This window comes from Hyperoodon ampullatus (assembly GCF_949752795.1).
Source record: "Hyperoodon ampullatus genome assembly, chromosome: 4".
NCBI lineage: Eukaryota > Metazoa > Chordata > Mammalia > Artiodactyla > Ziphiidae > Hyperoodon > Hyperoodon ampullatus.
In genome coordinates this window covers 168,570,731-168,595,764 of record NC_136917.1, presented here as the reverse complement: position 1 = coordinate 168,595,764, position 25,034 = coordinate 168,570,731, and the positions used below count along the sequence as shown (strand labels likewise).

General features: G+C 42.1%; 1 protein-coding gene across 1 annotated transcript in view; it reads right to left on the bottom strand.

Annotated features, from left to right (window-relative positions):
- SEMA5A (semaphorin 5A) overlaps positions 1 to 25,034 on the bottom strand; it is a gene marked incomplete at both ends in the record, with an annotated part of 314,646 nt that overhangs the window by 82,178 nt on the left and 207,434 nt on the right. The window contains one exon of the mRNA XM_079703072.1: positions 14,861 to 15,068. Coding sequence (XP_079559198.1) covers positions 14,861 to 15,068 — 208 coding nt within the window. The remainder of the gene's footprint in view (positions 1 to 14,860; positions 15,069 to 25,034) is intronic.

The following is a 25,034-nucleotide window of genomic DNA, read 5'->3' as shown; positions in this document are numbered from 1 at the left end:
AAGTTATAAACACAATATAGTGTAGATGTGGGGAGGGAGGAAAGAGACAGAGATGACTGTGACAGTCAAAATTATACAGAAGATGACCCCACAGAAATGCAGGGCATTGGACACCTTCTCTCTGAAGGGTCAAGAGGTCAGGTGTGCAGGAAAGGTTGTGAGGGAAGGCAGGTGAGTTCAGCACAGAAGTGCCAAGGGCTTCTGAGTTAGGGCAGAGCTTACAAGGGACTGAACCTGTTACAGAGTTACCAGTTCACCAAGAGCAGGACTAGAAATCATAGCATAATCATCAAACATGGGGCCAGGGAGGCAGTTGAAGTAACAATAAGTCATTAATATTAATGATATTAAAAACCCCTTATTAACACATCAAATATGTAAACCTTGCATAAAGCACTGTTCTAAGAACTGGACCTCGATTTGGTCATGTAAACCTCATAAAACCTTTAAACAGAGTACCTCTGTCAGCTACTCTATTTATTCTCGTTTTAAAACGAAAAAAATGAAGCAGAGAAAGGAGAAGTCCAGTTCCACAGCTGGGGAAGATACATCTAAAGATAATAAATGAAGCAACAGAGGTGTAAAACTATTACTGATTAAGTTACCATGCAATTATTGTGTATTAACCAGCCCAATAAGTTCAAACGGTTAAAACCGGCGCTTCGGGCTTCCCTGGTGGCGCAGTGGTTGAGAGTCTGACTGCCGATGCAGAGGACACGGGTTCGTGCCCCGGTCCGCGAAGACCCCCATGCCGCGGAGCGGCTGGACCCGTGAGCCATGGCCGCTGAGCCTGCACATCCGGAGCCTGTTGCTCCGCAACGGGAGAGGCCACAACAGTGAGAGGCCCGCGTACCGCAAAAACAAAAACAAAAACAAAAAAAACTGGTGCTTCTCACAACAGGACTAGGGGTGGGAAGGAGTGTGAAACAGTTACCTGTCACCATAATCTCGCTGGAACTTTTTGATAAGTGACCCTGTAACTGTTAAAAGATAAACTGAGGTCGATTAAACTGTTCAAGAGTTTATTTGAGCAAACATCCGGCAGTGCCAAAGGGGCATTGGTTAGGAGGCTCCGCCCACAGGGGCTGAGGAGAGGCTTTTACAGGGAAGATCGAGAAGCAAAGCTCGAAAGTTATTCGATTGCCTGCAGCCTGAGCGGTGTCTTATCTGGGAAAGCCTGGTTGTGCGCTTGCCGCTGGTTGTTCTTAAATTTCATCTTTTCCCATTCCAGGGCACTGACTAGCGTAGGCAGGACCAGAGTACCAGTCCTACTGAGCTAGCGTCACTGCTGGATTCCACGGTGTACATCACACATCGGAATCCTCTCCATGTTTGATCCCGTTTTTCCGTTGGGGAGCAAAAAGGGCAAAGCTACACTTCGAGAATTATTCAAGAAGCCTGAATTCTGTTTCATGTTTCTTATTCAAGCAGTATGACCATGAGACAAACTTAAACTTCGCAAAACGAGGAAATTCCACCAAGTCCCTAACTTTGCGGCTTCCCCCTTGCAAAGCTGCCTGTAGAACTGAAGCAACACCACAGGGTTACATGGAATACTTTAAGCTGTTTTCAATGAAAATCTGCTTGTAATAACCTCTCTTTCTTCCGGTACAGCAGATGGTTCTGTAGATTCTTAAGATTACACTTAAAATATTAAAACTTCTCTACAATCACAAGTGCCCATTCATTAAAAATACAGTTTATATTAAATATGTTTTCCTCACTTAAAATGTTTCACACCATGGTGAACATTCTGATGAGCTCTACCTTTATTCTAAATTATACCTTAAGAAAAACCAGTCATCATAACTTATTATTTTTGGAAGGTGCGTCCCTTAAGGAGATCATGTGGAAAATCACAGACTTCCTATGAATGGAGCCGTCATGAAAGTGGCTTTTCTTTATTCCACTTTGAAGATGTTTTTCTTTGTGTGATGAATATTTTTAATAATTTTCTTTTTCTTATTTTGTTAAGAACCTTAGATTATTCTCATGTGATATATTGCCCTGGTATCTGAATTCAGAAAACAAGTTGGTCAGAATCTGAGGTTTAATTTGAGAGCACATTTATTGAAAGTGTATTTTAGAGCAAATGTATATTTAGATGTAGGCCTTAATTCTAGAAGGATAAACTACTTTCTTTCTTACAGAAAATTAATCTAATGACATTACAGTTTATATAAACTCTTCCTTTACTTTTTTTTTTTTTTTTTTTGCGGTACGCAGGCCTCTCACTGTTGTGGCCTGTCCTGTCGCGGAGCACAGGCTCCGGACGCGCAGGCTCAGCGGCCATGGCTCATGCGCCCAGCCGCTCCGCGGCAGGTGGGATCTTTCCGGACTGGGGCACGAACCTGTGTCCCCTGCATCGGCAGACGGACTCTCAACCACTGCGCCACCAGGGAAGCACTCTTCCTTTACTTTTTAAAGTTTGTGGTTATGCTATTTGTTGAGTAATATAAATAAATGGGTATATTCATCAAAATCTTTCACTGTATTTCTGCAAAGCTGGAGCTAATTACTGAATACGATCCCCTTGCATATTAGATTATCTAAGTATCTATGACTTCATCTGGCTTGTTTCTGCCACACTAACTGCCATTATGTCAGTTTATTTCTGATATTAAGAACTCTTGCCTTATCAACATGTATTCATTAAACATGGGATTTCAAAAGTATTTCCATCATTCATTTATTCAGCACATACTTAGCACCTGCCTTGAACTGATTTTGAGAGTGTTTCCTGGGTGTACCGGGAAACAAAACAGACACAGTCATTTGTACCAAAAGAACTCACCTCTTAGTGAAGGAAATAAACAGTGAACAACTGCCCCGATAAATATCAATAGCCAGTTGCAAAGGGAAAAACAAAAGGGGGATGAGGGAACATGTGGGGAGAGACATTTAAGCTGGGACCAATGAGAGGAACAGAGTGACTGACGTGATATTTTCAGCAAAAACAGAGTGTTTTGGCAGGAAGACCAGCATAGGGAAAGTGTACAGTGTAGGAGGGAGTGAACTTGAGAGTTTGAAGAAACACCTAATAAATGGAGGTGGCGCTTTGGCGGAAGCTTGGGGCGTAGAATCTGCTGAGCCCTCAAGCCTCCCTCCCTAAGCATTTAGATTTCCTTGTAAGTGCCGCAACTTTAAAGTGCTTCCCAAATTCTGTACAAAAATGACATGTCAAGTGTCAGTATTTTTATTTGTATTATCATGGTGATGACATTGAGAGAGAACAATTTATCTATTCATGAATAATAGTGTCTTAATACCTAAGACAATCTCAGTTGCCTTATTCTTAATGGCTATGTCACCATATACTTCAGGATCTGCTTTTACTTTGAGTTGCATTAAAAACATTTTCTTACTAAAAATAAGACTGGAAAATTCCAATTAGACAGTAATCTTCCTGAGGAATACATTCTAAGACATCCACAAGTCCCTCAATTTGTAAATCCAACTGGAACATTTTTTTTTTTCAGTTTCCTCTTCTGCAAAACTAGGATAACACCTCACTGGGCTGTTCTGAGGATTAACTTACATCATGTGGTAGAAAAAAAACAAAGTTTTTTTGAGATGGGCTGCATATACTTATTCTACTTAATCTTTAAACATAATTACAAATTAATATATGCTGTCAATTTCTGTGAGTGTTTGAAAGCATTCTATACCAAAAATACTAAATCTGTGAATGCCACAGGGTCTTTATTTAATAAGGCGATGTGAGACACCACAGTGTGTTCCATTAAACAGTGCAAAGTATTTCAGCTACATATTTGGATCAATTCACAATGATTTCTTTTACTATTTTCATGTGCAAGCACAGTGCCATGTGTTGAAGACACAAGGATCAGGGATGAACTTGCAGTCTAGTGAGGGGGGAAGACGACGTTCATGACCATTGCTTGACAATGTCATAGTGAGGAATGACTATTGAGAAGCCCGGACAACCGGTCCTATAGGAATCAGAGGAGAGAGCTGTGGCCCAGCAGAGTTTCAGGAAGAGGTGCTGTTTAGGCTGGCCTTTGAATGCAGCTAGGGTTTGGCTGAATATGAAACACATCCCTGGTCACAGTGGTTCCAGGAAAGACAACAAGAAGTCCTGTGCACATGGCATGATGCTGTGAGCTGAGCAGCTTGGCTGGGTTGAAGTTGCCTTAAGATTCCAGAGAAGTGTACTGATGTGATTAAAATGTGGGGGTTTTGCTTAAACAAGGGAAATTTGGCTGTGGTGAGTCAGATGTGTCAGATAGTGAAATCTACTAGAAGAAGAATTTATAATTCCCAAGAAGAACTGAGATGCAAGTACAATTGCAACAGCATTTTTAAAAGTTAGGACACATGCCAAGTAAGCAAAGACACAGTTACCAGTAAAAATATATGTTTACACTCAGTTAGTCACTAACATTTAATATATTAAAAACTGTTCGCTATTGGCTTATCATATTGGCTTATCATTAAATTACACTGATTAACTTAAATGAGGATTTTTTTTCACATTTCAATTTGCTTTTCTTATTAATTAATTTTTAAAAAGATTATTATAATAATAATTTTAAAAAACTATAGTTCTTCATGCATCCTTTCCAACATGTTAAAGTGAATTATTTATGAATGAACCTTAGATGATGGTGATTCCATATTGACTATAGTATGAATTATCACTGACTGCAGTGCACTGTAGGAAGTAGGTGCTCAATACATGTTTACTGCATGGCTATGAGGTCACTGTGCCTCTACTGGTTCTCTTTACTTCTAGCCCCAAGCTGTAGGAGCAGTCTCATGCATTCTAGAATCAACTTATGTTTGTTGTACTCTCTGAGAAACTTCTTCAACGTTAACTTCTAAACTTTTTATTGGGTTGCTCATATTAGTTTCTTATTGCTCTTAAAACAAATACCAAATTTAAATAATATCAAGTTTAAATAATTCATTTGTACTGCCAGTAATATTAAGCAAACGGTTTTTAGTTAAAATCTTAGGGACTTCCCTGGTGGCGCAGTGGTTAAGAATCCGCCTGCCAATGCAGGGCACACGGGTTTGAGCCCTGGTCTGGGAAGATCCCACATGCCGTGGAGCAACTAAGCCCGCGAGCCACAACTACTGAGCCCGCGTGCCACAACTAATGAGTCTGCATGCCTTGAGCCTGTGCTCCGCAATGAAAAGTAGCCCCTGCTCTCTGCAACTAGAGAAAGCCCGCGCGCAACAAGGAAGACCCAATGCAGCCAAAAGAAAAAAAAATCTTATTAGGTAGATATAAAATTTTACAGTGAGGCATTATGGGAAAATTGATAGTTTAAAAAAACAGTGAAAAAAGTAGAGGGCATTTGAAGTAAGCAAAACAAAAATGTTTTCTGGAAATGTAGCACTTGCAGTCAGCTTTGGTTTCTGATGTGTTATGGACAGTCCCATTTCACCTAATTTTCCTGCACAGATCCCTGAGCTGTTTACTTTGGCCTCTGGGTGGGCCTTAGTCACTGGGGACTTTTCTCTAGAACAAACACAAAATTTTTCTGGAAAGGCCAATTCTGCCCCCTGAGGGAAGCTCTCCAGGGAACGCAGCCTGTCTAGCTTTGTACTCAGGAACAAAAGGGGCACAGAGAGTAAACATGAGCCGTTCACAGCTCAGGGATGTTGAAGTAATTTCCAGAAGTGACTTAGAAAATGCTGTGTCCCTGTGCCCAGGCGGGAAAGAAGAGCATCCACTGGCCTCTTCGTTCAGGGAAAAGCCTACACTCTGGTATTTGATCTTCTGTTGTCTGTAAACTAGAGGTAATCATAGGTTTCTCCAAGTCCGCTCTCTCAGTCTACTCTCCTCTCCAGCCAGTCAAGGATAAAAATGAAGACACAATTATTTCTTGCCCATCTCATGTTTCTTCAAGAGAAACCCTTCTGTACATGAGGGTTTAGTAGGCAGAATCAGAAGACACAGGAGAGGTAAAAGGGTCAGCAGTCACACCTGAAGACTGTACAAAGTGTCAAGTTATCCATCTTAAGTTTTACACAAAACCCTAGAGGACAATAAGTCCAGAGAAATTTTTTTTTTATTATTATTTTGGCTTCTTATAATTCACTCAGCTTAGCAGTTTGCCTGCGACTGAGTGAGTGAGGCTTGGGCCAAGGCGTCCTCCTGTGGAGCACAGCCCACCCCAGGAAGGACATCCGCCCCTCTCAGCAGAACAGTTGAGGCACGTGTGGTACCCACCTTGCATCTGGATTCTCTGTTGCCCTCCCCAACCATTGGGATGGGCAAAGGTAAGCACTTGGCTCTCCTCACACCCGGCCCTGTTCAGCCTCCATCAGCCCCACTTGTATGCATATGTACCTGCTCACTTGAGACAGGGGATTACTGAATACCCACCGACAGACACTCCTGCCCATTGGCTGGGGCCATGCTGACATCACTCACCTACACACAGAACGTGCTTGAGGTAGAGTCTCACAACCGCCAGAAAATCCATTTGCCCAAACAGACCAGAGTGAGGTAAATAAATTAATGCAAGGAGCAGAATCTGGCCTGATGGGCCCTGTACATCTCAGACAATGTGAAGTTGTTTAAAGGTGGAAGAAAAAATTCACAACAGGTCAGTTTGCCCTCTGTTTGGTCCAGAGGCAATGTGAAGTATATCTGGACAATGAAGGCAAATTACGTGTATGAGAGCAGAACCAGCTCAGCAGGACGTACATGAACTGGATATAATGCTCAAGCAGCAAAGGAGAGGAACCGTCTCGTATTGGATTCTTCTTATTTACCAGACCCATTATATGGTCTCTGTCTTTTTGCTCTAGTGACACACTGAGTAACCTCCTCATAATCACACACCAAGCCAAAGGCTTATCCAGGATCCACCTGCATCCAAAGCTCATGATCTTTCCGTATGCAAGCTGTTTTGCAGACACATAGGGATGATGATTTCCTTAAGAATCATTAATTCACTGGACCAGGCTGCAAATACAACCTTAGGAGGATTTCAGGGTATAAAAGCCAAGGTGTTTCGGCTCAGGATCACTCAGATGCAAGGATCTGGAGCTGAGATCAACTGCTGCAGCCCAAACTTCCCCATGGAGTTCTTTACATAGCGTTAAATCTGGGAGCTCAAAAGCAGGAGACCTGTAGACATTAAATAATGAAACCTCGCAGTGTGAGTCCTTCAGCTGTGCCTCTCAAACACAACTGGGGTACAAAAGGTTGGTAACTGTATTGATTTTAAAACTTTATCCAAGTGACTATTTGGATTGCCATTTAGAAGACAGAAACATTCTCTTTTAGGAAACTGAACAGGAAGTGGAACCTGAAACTGTTGGGTGGCTCTAGCATCTCTACAAGATGGCACTCAAATATTTTCTTTGCTTTTATTGTCTACCTGGATCAAATATACGTTTACATCATTGTCAAAGGTGGATTTACCATGAAGCTAAGGAAGCTTGAACTTCCTTACTTCATGAGACCCTTTAGGATTCTGTGATTGTAGGTGACATGGATGGAACTAGAGACTGTTATACTGAGTGAAGTAAGTCAGACACAGAAAAGACAAATATCGTATGATATTGCTTATATGTGGAACCTTAAAAAATGGTACAAATGAACTTATTTACAAAATAGAAATAGAGTCACAGATGTAGAAGACAAACTTATGGTTACCAAGGGGGAGGGGGGAGGGATAAACTGGGAGATTGGGATTGACACATACACACGACTATATATAAAATAGATGACTAATAAGGACCTACTTATAGCACAGGGAACTCTACTCAGTACTCTGTAATGACCTACATGGGACAAGAATCTTAAAAAGAGTGGATATATGTATATGTATAACTGATTCACTTTGCTGTACACCTGAAACTAACACAACATTGTAAATCAACTATACTCCAATAAAAATTAAAATAAAAAGCCACGGCCATATCTGATTTCTCTCTGTATTCCCTGCATTCAGAATAAAGCTTGCCTGGAACTGTTCAAAACATGTTTGATAGATGAAAAAAAAAATATTCTGTGATTGGCCTCTGTCACGTTTGTATTTATAATTTGATATTCTTTTCCTTAGAATAGAGAATTCCTTTTAGAATAGAGAATCCTTCCCAAATTGCGTTTCACACCTCACATAACCTACATTTTCCCCTGATTATTATAGAACAGTAGTATGACTTACATTTCTTAATTTACTAGTCTATTTCACACACGTTCATGCCCTACGTATCACATTTTGACTGTTCCTTTTCCACCCCGCCCAGGACTTGGGGGTGTAACTAATGAGTTTCTGGAACACACTGTGTTCCAGCCCAAGCCTACCTCGGACCCCCTCTTACAGTGTTGTAATTAGCATGTTAGCATGTATTTCACAGTTGTAATTAGCATGTTGGCATGCATTTCAATGTTGTAATTAGCATGTTGGCATGCATTTAACAAGCAAGTTGGTAAGTATTTCACAGCTATGATTAGCATGTTGGCATGTATTTCACAGTTGTAATTAGCATGTTGGCATGTATTTTGGAGTTGTGAACAGCATGTTGGCATGTATACTTTTGGTCTTTTCCTTCTATTTTTTTTTTTCTTTTTCTGTAGTATGCAGGCCTCTCACTGTTGTGGCCTCTCCCATTGTGGAGCACAGGCTCCGGACACACAGGCTCAGCAGCCATGGCTCACAGGCCTGGCCGCTTCATGGTATGTGGGATCTTCCCAGACCGGGGCACGAACCCATGTCCCCTGCATCAGCAGGTGGACTCTCAACCACTGCGCCACCAGGGAAACCCTCCTTCTATGTTTTAAACGGTATTAATGATGGCAAACAATGTGTCTTGCTTTTTTCAGTTAATATCATATCATACAGATGTCTTCATTGTCATCATTTAATGCCTTCAGAATAACCCACTGAGTGAACACTCCACTGAGTGAGTATATCATAACTTGGTAATTAATTCCCTTACTATTGGAAATTTAAGATTGGAGCACTGGTTGTGATTCAGATATAGCTTAAAAAAATAATTGGACAGCGATGGCAGGCTTGGAGATTACGTCCTAGTGGAGTCCAGGGTCAGACTTTAATGATAAATCGATTTGGGGATAAAGTCTAAGGTAACTCCAAGGCCCTTTGGCTTGAATCCACAAGAGATATTTGGGAGATTTTATTTATGTCCGAATTTCTCATTAGATTCTGAGCCCCGCGAAGACAGGGTCAGTGATGTCTCATCTATCATCATACACTCAGAGCCTGGCACACATAAGATTCAATAAATATACTATAAGTGAATTAACTAAGGAAAATCCACAGTCTTTAGAGGCTATACCAAAGCCAAAGCAAACAAAAACTCAAGATGTTGAGATTAGGAAAATATTCAGTTTATTTTGAAGGGAGCATATTTACTTTTTAAAATGGGTACATTTCAAAATGTCCTTCTGATGTTTATATGATTCATAACTGAATGGCTAAGGTTGTCTTGCTGGGGCACCTTGTGGGGATCCTGCAATTTCACTCTATACATTGTGTTTCTCCCATCAGGCAGATGCTGTCTTTAGAGAATATGTAATTAATAAAGGTGACAACCTTTATTAACAACCTATTAACTCCACCTTTTAAACTGTAGCTCTTTCAAGCAATAAATATCCTGCAGTAATCTAATTTCCACACTACTTTTCTTAATGAGGTGTTAATTTTTTTATTATAGGCGAACTGAACTAAGAATGACTAGACACCCACTCACAAATGGTTTTCTTAATGGTTTCCTTTTTCCTTCCAGTTTTATAAAGCAAAATTTAGAAGCCATGTCTCATGTTATATACAGGCTATGAATCTTCCAGTTCCCAGCTTTTCTTCTCTCTCCAAATAGTTTTTACAGCAAAGCAAAAATAAAATAAACACCTAAGGACTAAGGGTTTTCAATCCTTTGGCTAATGTTTTATATCACTACACTTTTCTGTAAAGGGAGCTTTATTGTTACACAAGAATTGAGGTTTTCTTTTTAGGTTATAAAGAAAAATAACAGAAAGGGGAGAGACAGAGTATCCATTTGTTAATTTGATAAGAATTTACTGAGCCTGTCTCAGGCTGGACACATGCTGAAGGCTGTACGGAACCTGGAAAGACAATGCCCAGCCTTCAGGAGCTCACATTCCCAAAGGCTGAAGGAAGAATTCTAATTTCTGTTCTCTGACGGATGATTCTTTGGACATTCTCTCTCTGATTCCGATTGATCCCTCATCTATAAAATGTTAACTCTACAACCTGATTGATAGGTTTATTTAACCTCAGAATTGTGGTGGGTGTCAAACAAAACATAAAGAATATATGAATGTCTGAAGAGTAGAAAACACTCTGTTGTTAATTTACTAGGGTTTAGAGTTAAATTATGTAATTTCACACTTAATTTATGTAATTTAACACCTAATTTTAAAAATTAGTGTATGTAATGATGTAAAGCACATTCATTCATTCAAAAGGCGTACATGATAATAATCTAATTCAGGAATCAGCCAATGACAGCGCATGGCCCTAATCCAGCCTGCTCCCTAAAGATTTACTGAAACACAGGGCAGGCGAATGCTTAGCCCTGGTGCCCTGGCGGCTTTTCATGTCTCCACATAGGGCAAAGCTTAACTACAGCTAAGCTAAGCTTCGGCAGAGCGCCCTGGGACCCGCCCGATCACACGCATGGGAGGATTATGAGTGCCTGCTACAAAGCTGTTTTCCTCCCACCTCCCTGTGCTCCAGGGAGGAGATGGTTTCTCATCGCCTCCTGGGTTCTAGTGAGGTATAAGGCTTTTTGCCCCCTACTCTCACCCCTACTAGGATGCAGCTGCAGACTATAAAACCGCAGCACAGAATCAGCTCCTCAGCAGCGTGGGGCCCGAGTTCTCCAGCGCATTGTCATCTGGCCTCTTCTGTTTTGGTGTCATCTGTGGGATAAGGGACCTGGGTAGCTGACACCTTTTCTGCTCTTACTTTTTTTGTCTACATAAGTAATAAACTGATTGAATCTAACAGTGAGTTCTTCCTTTGCTGGATGAACCTGTGTGCCTTTTGCTGACACACAGCCACACCCACTCACTATGGTCTGTGGCTGCTTCCATGCTACAAGGACAGAGTTGAGCAGCTGCAAGAGAGACCCTATAGCCTGGGAAGCCTAAACATTTTCTGTCTGGTTCTTTACAGAGAAAGTTTGCCAACCCACTGGTCTAATTAATGCACAATCCTTAAAATGGTTTTAAAGTCTAAATCAAAATCCTTTCCATCAGCACTTCCTCAAGCTTTCATTTCCTTAGGCCTGAGGAGCTTCAATCAGCCAGACTAACTGAAGGTTACACTATTTCCTTGGGGGTGTGTGTGAGGAATAACAGCTTTATTTCTGGACGTGATTATTGCAGCTCAAGTCCTGTGATCATTCTTTTCTTCTTGAAGCAGGGAGATAAGACCTCTATCAGCTCTTGGCCAGTCTGTTTTCCTCCAAGTGGCAAGTTATGACTTTATATTGGTACTTACATCAATAGGAATTAAGTTAGTGACTATTCTTGCCTGCTTCACCTTGTGCATCCCTATAAAGACCTTTTACCACTTTCACGCTGCTACTGGGAGCCCCTGGCTTGGCAACAGCCTCAGGTGAAGGTGGTGTCAGCTTACCTACCTTCCATTTCACGTGCTGTACCCATATGCAGCCATTTCCATATTCCCATATTCTTCAGAATTCAGTAAATATTAATTCATTTCATGAAACTAACATATGCGTGTGGTAAGTAAGTCTTAGAGTACCAAGGATACACAGGAAAGGTAAAATTTCTCTCCCACTCTACATCCCCAGAAGTCACCATCCAGCCTGATGAGTTGCTTTATTATTTGCATAGTTTTTCCATGCTATTTCTTAAATAGGTTGTGCAAAAAAAAAAAAGGTTAAAATCAAAACAAAATCTTTCTGCTTAGTTTTTGAGGTCAAACTCAACTGAAATATATTTTAAAAATATTGTTCTTTCCAAACAGCTTTCTGAGGAAAACAGCTATGGGAAGTTAAAAACACTGTGCCGTTGGCTCCAAGTTTCAATGTGTGCGCAGTGTGGATGGCGCAGGCGTGCATGGTTTGCAGTCCCTCCTGGGTCCAGGGTCACCTCTAGAACAGCTAGAGAATGGAGACTCATTTTACAGTAACCCAGGGGTACAAAACCTCTTTTTGGTCTCCTTAACCCAGCCTTGTGGCAGGCATCATAAGGCAGGCACTAATGGGAAGCAGCTGGGAGTCCTCGTCAGTACACCTGAGTTCAGCCTGTCCTGGTACTAACCAGCTCTGGCTCGCAAGAACACCATGAAAAATGCCATCAAATGGCTTGTTCCTGGCTTCCCTGGTGGCGCAGTGGTTGAGAGTCCGCCTGCCGAGGCAGGGGACACGGGTTCATGCCCCGGTCCGGGAAGATCCCACGTGCCGCGGAGCGGCTGGGCCCATGAGCCATGGCCACTGAGCCTGCACATCCAGAGCCTGTTGCTCCGCAACGGGAGAGGCCACAACAGTGAGAGGCCCATGTACCGCAAAAAAAAAAAAAAAAAAAAAAAAAAAAAGGCTCGTCCCTGCTGAAATCTGACCACTGAGCATGATGTCCTCATTGTACAAGGGGCAACACAGTGAACCAAAGATAACGTCTGGGCCTTGGGGTCAGAGAGTCCGGCTCTGAATCTGGGTTTCACATTACATGAGCTATGTGACTTTGGGCAGGATGCCAGAAGTCCCAGACACCACTTCCTCATCTGAAAAATAGAGATGATATTTGACTTTACTTTCAGGGTGTAATGATGAAGGAAGGTGGGGATAAGATCCAGCACAGTGCCAGACATATGAAAAAATCTTGGGAAATTGCATCAACTGTTATCATTTATAAGCATTTTGATTGATTTCAAACTGCATTGCCTCTGAAAAACAGATATTCAAAAAAATGAACAATGTGAATATGATTTTGAAGGAGACAGGTAATTTAGTTAAGCTCAATTTCTCTTCTAAACACTTCAAAATTCATTTATAAACATGATTTTCTGATAACAAAACTACTTACATTGTACTCTGAAAAATATATTTCACAAAGAAATGAGTACTTATTGTTACTCAATTGTTATCCTGTCCCTATGCCGTGTACTTCTTTAGGCACATTTCTTGAAAGTTAAAATTGCTTTTGTCCAGAAAAAAAAAAAAAAAAAAAAAACACACTATCTTTCTCCATAATTTATAAAAAAGAGATCTGGTCATGTAAATACCAGTTCCTTAGAAATGGATTTTTTTCTTCAATGAGTGTTACAGAGGTCTTCCTATCTTTCTATAAGAGGAAGATAGCAGAGAAACATTGGGAGAAATCCAGAGAAACTCTTGGGTTGAAATGTTTAGATTTTCTTTCCTCTAATGGAATATTTAAGGGTCAAATACAAACTAACCCACTCTGGGTGTCAGCACACAGAAGACAACAGTCTATCAGTTTACAATAAATTTATCATCTCTCACTGCTTGTCTCTGAGTGAGTGGACAAGCAAACAGCAGGGAGAGTCAGCTCTAGATATAACTGTAAAATCTTGTCCTCCCAGGAGCCTGATAAAGACAGGCAAGGGGCTTATTCTCCTTGAAAGAAAAAGGGGGAACTTGTCAACTTCTCCTGGGTGGCTGGGCCTGGTGTTGGTTGATGCCTGTGGATTTATGGTTGAACTTCAAGTGCAGCTACCTAGCATACAGGAGTGGGCAGATGATGCCTGGCCTCCCTGACTTGATGCAGGACCTAGTTGCCTAAGTTGCACCTACAAGTTGCTGAGCTAACGGAGCACCAGGAAAAAGGTGAATTGCCTCGTGCTTTGCAAACCAGAAACTCCCATTTCAGCACCAGAATACCTGTGTATGGCACATGACTGTTTTCCTGCCTGTTATCCCCTGTCATGTCCCCACAGAGCATGCTGGGCTGGAGCTGGAGGACTGGTGCCCTTCCAGCTTCATTTAACTTGTGACACTCCTGTTAACGAGACCCCAACCCTCCCTGTCACCCACTGAACCATCAGCAACTGGGCTAGAATAATTCCTGCCCTAGGCTAGTCCTGCAGGAAACACAAATCCGAACAAATTTCAAGCAGCCATTGGTTAAATTTAGGGAAAAGTTGTTATACAAAAGATAGTTGTTAATCAATGTCACTATTTGTTATTATGAATCACAACACAAGAGCATCATAATTAGTTGGGGGGTCCCTAATGCTATTTATTTCTCAACACTGACACCAAAGGAGGCATCACATTATACACCTCATTGTCTAAAATCATCTAGAAAGGAATATTGTAACGATTTTTATTAAACATAAAAACCTTCCTTCTACATAAGAATACCCATCTTGCCCATTTGCATTTTCCATTACATATATTTTCCCATTTGATTCTACAGCAATTCACATGTGTTAGATGAGAAAGTGAGGTTTAAAATACTTTAGTGGCCAGGTTAAAAAAAAAATGTGTGCATGTGTGTGTGTGTGTGTGTGTGTGTATATATATATATATATATATATATATATATATATATATATATATACTTGTAGCAGATTAATTCAGGAACACCAAATATCAGCATCATCACTGAATGTTATAACACACTGAAAAATTTATTTTAATCCTGACATCTGCTTACAGATGTTATACAGTGGCTGCTCCTCCACAGATACTGATGTGTTACTGTCATCACAACAGCCTGGTTTGCATCAGAACTCTCTGCATCCTGGGATGCAGGATTCACAAGGATGCTAAGGTCCTCATCCCATTCAACCACGGGAAATCTGAAAGCCTTCGGGGCTCCCGTGCCCTCTCTCTTTGTGGCGCCTCGACAAGGGGCGCCAGCATGCCGGATGGTCCCCTGGGGCTGCCCTACCTGCGCGTGTGGTGGAACTGGCACCTCTTCAGTGGGATCTTGGCCACGTGCTCCCGCAGACCCACGAACAGGACGCTCTGGCTGTGGAGGATCTGCAGGCTTCTGATGGGCTCCGGCCGCCTCTCGGGGAAGAGCTCCATCTCTTCCAGCAAACAGCTGCCCGAGGTCTGAGTGAGGGGCGCCCGCACTTTTTTAATGGTGCCGTAATCTGTGGAGGCGACATAAAAAGAAGAAAGTGAGGTCAACGGGTCTCACCAGCCACTTGCCAGCTGAGCCACCGGGGTTCTCCAGCCTGGCTGCACGTAGGGTCATCCGCTGACGCCAGGGCCCTGCCCTGGACCTATTCAATTCGCCCCGCTCTATGTGGGACCAGGCACCAGTATTTTCCCAGCGCTCAGCAGCGCGGACATAGAGCCAAGGACGAGAACCACTCGGCTACTAGCTGCCTGGTTCTGATGCAAGTCTAGAGACCCAGAGCACAGCAAGCTCACTGCGGCTCAACGCAGCCAGCTTTGCACCATCCCCTGGAGAACATCAGGTAAGAGGAATCCCTGGATTCTCAGTGAGACACAGAGGAGCTGACCCTGCTGCCCCAGCACAGAAGACCCCGCATGATGGACAGCTGCAGATATGCAGGGAGCAGAGAACCACCTGCTTCCCCCCTGCCCTGGAAGTACATCCTTCTCTGCCTTTCTGTCTAGATCCCCTCCTTCCTCTCTCTCTCCCCCAAGCTTGTTCTCCGGGATGCTCTTCTGGGTCTCAGCTCCACAGCTTCTTCTTTCCTGTACTAATGAACATCCATTTCTGACCCGGTCCCCTCCCCACTCGAGGTTTTCTGCTCACCACGTGCTTATGCTCATTTACGTTGGCTGTGAGCACTGCCCGAGGACAAGTGTCCTAGTGTCCCTGGAACCACAAAGACTCTTCAGAGTGGCTGTGATGGGCACAGAGGAGGGTCCTCTCCACCAGGGAGGGGCATGGTGCAGCCAACCCCCAGGGTGGGGACCCAGACCTGAAACGTGCTGTTGTCCTTGGTGCGCTGTGGGGAGGCCCCCAAGGCCTGTGTGCAAGTCCAGGGATTGAGACCCAACCCTCTAGAAGCACTTCTGAAAGCCCTCCACAAGTTCCTCAAATCTCCCTGAAGGCACTGACTTCATAAAACCCATGGTGATCTGAGTTTCAAAACACTGTAATTCTTATTCTGTAAATACAGATAATGAGGCTATCAAGTCATCTAAAACAGGAAATAAAATCAAGAACCTCTGGCTTCAAGGCTTCCGATCAATCTGTTAATCTCACAAAAGATTTGGACAGAAAATACCTTTCCAGTTTTTCATTCCTAGGAGAGTCCTTAGAGACAAAGGATGTTTACATTTAGAGAGAAAATACCTAGGTGGATATATATTATCCTGAGTTCATGAAGAAACGTATATCCGAAACATCTCCAGTGAACATTTATTGATTATGAACTGACTGCTATAAGCACTATGCATGTAACAGTGTATAAAATTATTCATATACTAATGTATGCAGTATTAGTAAACCACTGCTTAATTTTATTTTAGGTTAGCTGTTTAAACATGTCACTTTTGAGAAAGTCCAAGCACAAACAGGATTACTATATATACTGGGAAGATTAAAAATATAGTACCTGTCTTTTTTTTTTTTAACATCTTTATTGGAGTATAATTGCTTTACAATGGTGTGTTAGTTTCTGCTTTATAACAAAGTGCATCAGTTATACATATACATATGTTCCCATATCTCTTCCCTCTTGCGTCTCCCTTCCTCCCACCCCTCTAGGTGGTCACAAATCACCGAGCTGATCTCCCTGTGCTATGCAGCTGCTTCCCACTAGCTATCTATTTTACATTTGGTAGTGTATATATGTCCATGCCACTCTCTCGCTTTGTCACAGCTTACCCTTCCCCTTCCCCATATCCTCAAGTCCATTCTCTAGTAGGTCTGTGTCTTTATTCCTGTCTTGCCCCAGGTTCTTCATGACCTTTTTTTTTTTTCTTAGATTCCATATGTATGTGTTAGCATATGGTATTTGTTTTTCTCTTTCTGACTTACTTCACTCTGTATGACAGACTCTAGGTCCATCCACCTCACTACAAATAACTCAATTTCATTTCTTTTTATGGCTGAGTAATATTCCATTGTATATATGTGCCACATCTTCTTTATCCATTCATCTGTCGATGGACACTTAAGTTGCTTCCATGTTCTGGCTATTGTATATAGTGCTGTAATGAACATTGTGGTACATGACTCTTTTTGAATTATGGTTTTCTCAGGGTATATGCCCAGTAGTGGGATTGCTGGGTCATCTTTAAGGGAAGAGTGTGTGTTTGTGAACGCACAGCAAGGGAGTGGGCGGGGACAGAGAGAGAGGGAGAGATGGGGAGAGGGAGCGGGGAGAGGGAAGCGGGGAGAGAGAGAGGCAGGGGAAGTCTACGCAGCAAGGCAGCATTTTAACAAGCGCTCCCAATTAAAGTGTGCAAAGCAATTTGTATGTATTTACTGTGTAAGTCAATCTAATTTTGACTTGGAGACCACAATTTCCAGCTGGCGGGAAATTCAACCCAGTGATATTTGGGTCTCGCTGCTTGCATAGGGTAAAGCATCAAAGATGAGCCCGGCACCATGGCAGGGATGAGAACAGGTGGCAGCTTCAGGGAAGGTGACCTCCGCGTAGTGTCTTAGCTCCAGTAACCTGAGAGGACGTCTCCACCGGCAGACAGAAGTGCCAGCCTCCTGTGGACCAGTGACAGGCATGGAGCCTTTCCTGCCATTTGGGACATCCCGACAATAGGATGCGGTCCGAGACAGAAGTTAGGAGACAGGGCCTGCCACCATCCAGTGAGCTGCGAGGCTCTGATGAGTCTTAAGTAGAGACTTTTGGGAATAAACACACTACTCTATATAAAATAGATAACTAGGGCTTCCCTGGTGGCACAGTGGTTGAGAGTCTGCCTGCCTATGCAGGGGACACGGGTTCGTGCCTCGGTCCGGGAAGATCCCCCATGCCGTGGAGCGGCTGGGCCTGTGAGCCATGGCCGCTGGGCCTGCACATCCGGAGCCTGTGCTCGACAACGGGAGAGGCTACAACAGTGAGAGGCCCGCGTACCGAAAAAAAAAAAAAAAAGATAACTAATAAGAACCTGCTGTAGAGCACAGGGAACTCTACTCAATACTCTGTAACGGCCTATATGGGAAAAGGATCTAAACAAACAAAAAAAAGAGCTGATATATGTATATGTATAACTGATTCACTTTGCTGTACACCTGACACTAACACAACATTGTAAATCAACTATACTCCAATAAAAATTCTAAAAAGAGAGGCTCTTGGAATAAAACAGAACATTTTAGAGCAATGCAGGGGTGGAGGTGAGGACGGGTAGAAGAGGCGAGAGTCCAGGTGGCGAGCTGTCATCTTTTGACGGTTACCACGCTCTTTTCATGGGAAACATGGGTGAGAGAACCAAATCCTATTCAACAGGTGCGCAGAGACGCCTGGCTGTTTATTATGTATTTCGCTGATGGATTATTACTCTGAGAAACCAAATCAATAACAATTCAAATGTCAATATGCTCATATGCACTTTGAATTCTGAAGCAATTGTGCGGGGAAAAAACAAATTTTCAAAGATCTTTAATCATTTGATTTCAAAGAACTAACCATCATTGATCAAAACTTCTCAGTGTGTATTTCTGCACGCCTTGTATCTGACTTTCCAGCTGACTGGGATCTAACAAAACTAGAGGACTTCTTAGCATTTCAGAGAAGGGTACTCAGCGTGGACTTAGATGCTCGTTCACCATCTACGCCTCTGCTGGGTCTTCTTCACTCTGAGCCACCCGATCACGTGAGGAGCCTCGTGAAGTTCCCCGTTCTGTCGGCAGCAGGGTCAGCACATCCGGACCCCAGGAGCCTCCTTCTGTTCCCTCGACGTCTGCCCTTCCTCAGCTGGCACCTTGGCCACACTGTTCACACACTGTCACCTTAGTGTAGAACACCTTCCTCACCTGGACGCCCCCAGAACACTCACCCTACGCTCCTGTCTCTGGCGTGAGCCTCTGGACACATGCACGACCACACCTCTCTCCCGCCTTGGACTCTCTGCATCAGGTGTCAACACGGTACCAAGTCACCCATGGACCATATGAAGCACGAGCCCAAGCTGGTGTCAGTAAATCAGCTTTACTGCATGCGGGCAAAGGGACCCAAGTTTGGTTTGGTAACAGAGCAAGGACGTGGCAAAGCCGGGTTTTTGTTTTTGTTTTTGTTTTTGTTTTTGTTTTTTCTTTCAGAGCCAGAAAGTCAGAGCCTGGCTCCTAAGAAACCAAGGAACAAAGATCCACTTCATATGAGAGGATAGAACAGCAGGACTCAGGGAGGTGCCTCAGAATGCTTTTATGTTTTGCTGTCTTTGCTTTATAATATCTGCCACAGTTTAACTACTAATTTAGTTGTTTTGTGGCTTCTACACTTGCCGTTATTGAGCTCCATGGGGGCAGACACTATCAGTTTTGTCCTCTGATGTCTGCAGAGCTGCCACCACTGTGGCCTATGGAGATTAATAAATATGTGCTGGACGAGAGACTGAACTAACGAGTGAGGGAAGGATGGAAGGAACATAGACAGGAGGGAAGAAGGCAGGAAGGAAGGCAACTGTTATGGGAATGTCATTATCACTTGTACATTTGCTAAAAAGACCCCTGATTAATATGCTTGCATTGCAACATTTAATGAGAGGTACGATATCAGTCAGATCAGTCAGTGTGAAGGTGAAACAAGTAACAGTATTTCCCCAATTCCCAAATATTTCAACTAAATATACTAAATATATATGTCATAAACTAAATATGAATGAGGAAGAACATTTTCATTGGTTTCAGCTGAGAAAATATCAGCTCTGAAAATTCGCCATAGAAAAATAAAACCATATACACCTGAAACTCAATACTCTAATCAAAGTCAGTGGAAGGAAAACAATCAATGCTAGAAATACAGAAAACCTTCTCGATCAGTCTGTAAAAATTTGAGATCAGAAAGGAAAGAGAAAATTGGCACTTCCTGTCAATTGCAGATCACTTCCCCAGGGAGAGAGGAGGAGAGCGTGCTTCTGGAAGTGCAGAATAGGAGCTGACAGCAAGACCACGGGGCTGGCACTGTCTTGGCCCAAATTCTCATAATATTCACCTTTATGTGAGAATGTGAAATACGTTATGGACATACATTTGAGGGTCAGATATTTGTAGTTTATCTCTAAAATTGAAAACCACAGGTACTTGTGAAAGAGAGCTACTGAAAGATTTTTCATGTTCAGGCTGATGAAAGCTGATATAGTATGGTTGTCATCTGAAACACATGAATAGTTGTAATTACATGAAAATGTAAATATTGTGCTGAAGAACTTATATTTGCCTAATTTCAGCAGAACAGGAAGCATGCTTATACTTTAGGCGGTTGGCAGATTCAATAAAGCATGCCCACTTAAATTTGAATTTTAGATAAACCATTAATTTTTTTAGTATTAGTACATCCAATTCAATATTATTCATGGTTTACCTGAAATTCAAATTAAAGTAGGCATCCTATATTTTTATTTGTTAAATCTGGCAGCCTTATTATATCCACATCTCGTAATCATCTCAGCAAGCTGGTGAGGATGTAACAAATATATGCATGAGTATTCCCACTTTACAGGTGAGAAAACTGAGTTTCAGAGAGTAGAAGAACTGATATATATTTCCTATGAACTGTACTTTCAAAATCCTGTGAGGGAGTCAGACATGAAATGGAAGTTCACGTCAATGCTAATGAACAAGAGAAAGTAACAATGGACCCCAAATAAACATTAATTAAAAAGCCAGTGTGATACCTAGGAAAGGGTAGTTATATTTAGATTGTTTGCATACTCTTTTTATTCCATGAAATCTTCTGGAAGTCATGAAACGTAGCCAGTTGGGAGGTAGTTAGAAGGAAGGCAACATCCTGATCCATCGGAAGCTGCCCACGTGGAGGACAAACACTGTCAGCAGCTGCTTTAGAAAGCACCGGGGTCTCCTGGTTACCAGGACCACACTCCTCACAATCCAGGCACAGACAGGCAAACACGGTGACTGATGTCCGTGCTCCCTTACACCGTCTATCTAAAGAGTGAGGCATGCAGAGCCAGATCAAACATGTCTGGATGAACAGAAGTTGTATGTATACTTGAAAGGCAGTACCTCTGGGAATAAGAGAAAGGGACAACTATTCCCCAAAACAACAGCCATGCAAGGCACCGTCACCAGACCAGAACTTGAACAAATGAAGGGCTTCACTGAAGTGCTTGCCAGGGATATGAGAACTCTTCTGGGCACAAATAATCAGACTGTATGTCCAAACAATTCCTAATATTGATTTTTGCTGGTGAGTAATAAAGTCATGGAAGACCAGAGGCACATCTGACAGCAGGTGGAAAACACAGAGGCAAAATTGGATTATCGTAATAAGAGAGGTATTCATTTCAACCTCAGTATTCTGAGCCATTAGGAAAATGACCAAAGGAAAAAGCAAAAGTCATAAACAAAATGGTATACTAAGGTAAAGTTGGAACATTGTCACATGAAACAGTAATAAATCCAACTTTAAAAGTGATTTCTGGGGAAGAAATATTTACATAAAACTTATCAGAAGACTGGAGGGTTACTTGAAAAGGACATGAAGAAATCTCCCCCAAAATTCCAACCACAAGAAATGATCCGTGAAACACTGAAGTTTGCTCCACGACCTCCAACCCACAGCAAAACATGTGCACGTCCTATAGCTAATGAGCTACCAAGCACCTTAGGGGAAGAGTAAGTAAAATGAGAAGAAAACCAAGGCTTCCCTGGTGGCGCAGTGGTTAAGAATCCAGCTGCCAATGCAGGGGACGTGGGTTCGAGCCCTGGTCCAGGGAGATCCCACAGGCCACGGAGCAGCTAAGCCCTTGTGCCACAACTACTGAGCCTGTGCTCTAGAGCCCACGAGCCACAACTACTGAAGCCCGTGCGCCTAGAGCCCATGCTCTGCAACAAGAGAAGTCACCTCATGGACATATATACAGTACCGAATGTGAAATAGATAGCTAGTGGGAAGCAGCCGCATAGCACAGGGAGATCAGCTCAGTGCTCTGTGACCACCTAGAGGAGCGGGATAGGGAGGGTGGGAAGGAGACGCAAAAGGAAAGAGATATGGGGACATATGTATATGTATAACTGATTCACTTTGTTATAAAGTAGAAACTAACACACTATTGTAAAGCAATTATACTCCAATAAAGATGTTAAAAAAAAAGAGAGAAGCCACCTTAATGAGAAGCGCACTTGCTGCAACTAGACAAACCCCGCACACAGCAATGAAGACCCAATGCAGCCCAAATAAATTTAATTAATTAATTAATTAATTAATTAATTTAAAAAAAGAGAACAAAACCAAACAAACAAAAATGCATGTTTTTCTGCAGAAAAAAATATTTTGGTTTCAATGAAAATCTGTTCTTAGAGCAAAGTGTGGTAGTAAAGAAAGCTGCCAGGACACATTCCTAACACATTTCATGGGAACAGAGCGACTTGCACATGGGACCTGAGGAAGCAACAATGACTAGAATCCCCACAAAGCTTTTGAGCACTGATGGCTGGAGGCGAGAGCCCACAGAGTGAGTCTAGACCTGCATCATCCAACGGAACTGTAGCGCCATCCATGCAAGTAATTGAAAATTTTTCTAGCAGCCACATTTAAAAAAGAAAAAAAAAGAGCAGGTGAATTAAATTTAATTACAAATTTTTATTTAACCTGATGTGCCCAAAATAGTGTAAATCTTCCAATATGTAATCAGTATATAATGAATGAGGTATTTTACATGCTTTTTTTCTACTAAGTCTTTGAAATGAGGGTTCAGTTCAGATTACCCATGTTTCGGGTGTGCAGCAGTCACATCAGGTTATGGCTATGGTATTGGACAGCTTAGAGATGTAGAGAGGTGGCCCAGTACTGCCCTGAAGAGCCAGGTGCCCATCACTCCCCAAAACAGGCAACAGCTTCATAACCCACAACATGGCAAGCTTCATTTCACATAGTTAGCCTTGCCATATGATTTCCACTGAAGAAAGGGTTCCAGCAGGAAGGGCTGAGAATAACTGAACAAAAGGTCCCATCTCCACAAATGTTTGAGAACCCTTGCACTAGAGCCCCTACTGCAGGTAAGATGATGCAGGTCCTCAAAGGTTAACTGAAGGCTCATGGCTGTCCAGCCAGTGAGTGTAGCCCTGATATTAGAACCTGGCCCCTATCCCCTCACCTGGCCACCTGTGTCACCCACTGGTAATCTGCCCACAGGCAAAGGACAGATGTCCTGTGAGAGTGAATGCATTATTGTCAGCTTATGTCAGAACCTTATGGACTGCCACAAAGTAATCACAACCACTAAAGAAGATTCTTTCTGTTTTGGTTCATGTGCTTTGTAGAGTTTCCCTTTAACTAGAGGTTAAGCTTGTCCCTACTCTTTTGGAGTAGAGCTTCTGTATCACTTTTCTGAGAAAACCAATGACCCTGACTGCCCTCCCAAACAGAACTGGTGAGGGCTTCGAGACTGTCCATTATTCACAGCCTGGATAATCAACATATGAAAGCCAGTGCAAACAAGAACAAAAACAAAAACAAAAACAAAAACCACTGATGTATTTATACCAAAATTAAGCTAACAAGGAAAGAGAAGCATAGATGTGAACTTGATGTACAAATAGAAAACCAAAGACCACTTTTATTTTCCTAATTCAGTCAATTTTCGGAATCCAAGATAAGTCCTTGGGGGAGAAGACGAGAGATCCCATTGGTGGGCACTCTAATTGCAAATCATCTACCATCATTATGATTTCTAAACCAAAATTTCCAACAGTCGTAGGACATTAGAGTTGGAAGGAACCTACAACGATATTTTGAATTTTGCAGGTGAGGAAAGCAAAGCCCAGATAGGTTGAGTTCCAAAGATCAGACGATTGGGCCAAAATGTAGGTCCTCTGCGTATCAATCAAGTGCTGGTTTCTAAGTTTTTGAAGGTAGTTTTGTTTTGAAAATATGGAAGGTATAATATACAATCCTTATAATGGTGCATCATTAATAGTATGGCTGATAAGTTTCTTAAAAGATCAGGTGGTCTGATAAAACAGTGTATTAAGCAGTAGTGGTTATTCAAGACGAAGATTAAGCTATGATTTACAGACACGCTTATCTTATCACATAATTCCCTACACACGTAACTAATATACAAGTGGTGCCAGGACAGACCTGACTTCTCTACCAGGCTAGGGACTCTCATTTCCTCAAGTTCAGGAAGCAAACATGAGAATAAATGGATGAAAAATGCCTAGAATATTCTATTTCAGTTATTTTTTTTTAAAAAAGAAGGTTTAAGGTGACAAAAGATTGGTTTAAACAAAAAAACTTTTACAATAAAAATGACTCTCTAACCACTAATTGCTTTATGTGATGTAAGCTGTATGTAATATAAACTCTAATGGATGTAATTCAGTTATTAGTGGTTGAAAATTCACTATATTTTTGACTTTGGGGGAAAACAGCTGGTCTTTCTCTAAATTTCAGCGATCAGTTTGCTAATTAACACAGATTCAATAGTTTAAGCAAGGTTCTATTCTGCATCTTGATAGGGATGTTCAAATATAGCAATCTCTCATTTGGTATGAAATATACCTTATAATAAAATATGGATTATTATGGGCTGGATTGTACCCCATCAAAATTCGTATGTTTAAGTTTTAATTCATAATACCTCAGAATGTGACTGTATTTGGAGATAGGGCCCTTGAAGAGGTAATTAAGGTAAAATGAAGTCATGTGGGTGGTTCCTAATCTAATGTGACTGGTGTCCTTATAAGAAGAGGAAATTAAGACATAGACTTGTGTACCCAACATGTGAGGATACATCTGGAAGATGCCCGTCTGCAAGCCAAGGGGAGAGGTCTCAGAAGAAATAAACCCTGCCAACACCTTGATCTCGAACTTCTAGCCTCCAGAACTGTGAGCAATCAACTTCTGTTGTTTAACCCACCCAATCTTCAGTATTCTGTTATCTTTGTTAAGGCAGCCTGAGCAGGCTATCAGAGGGACTCCATGTCAAGA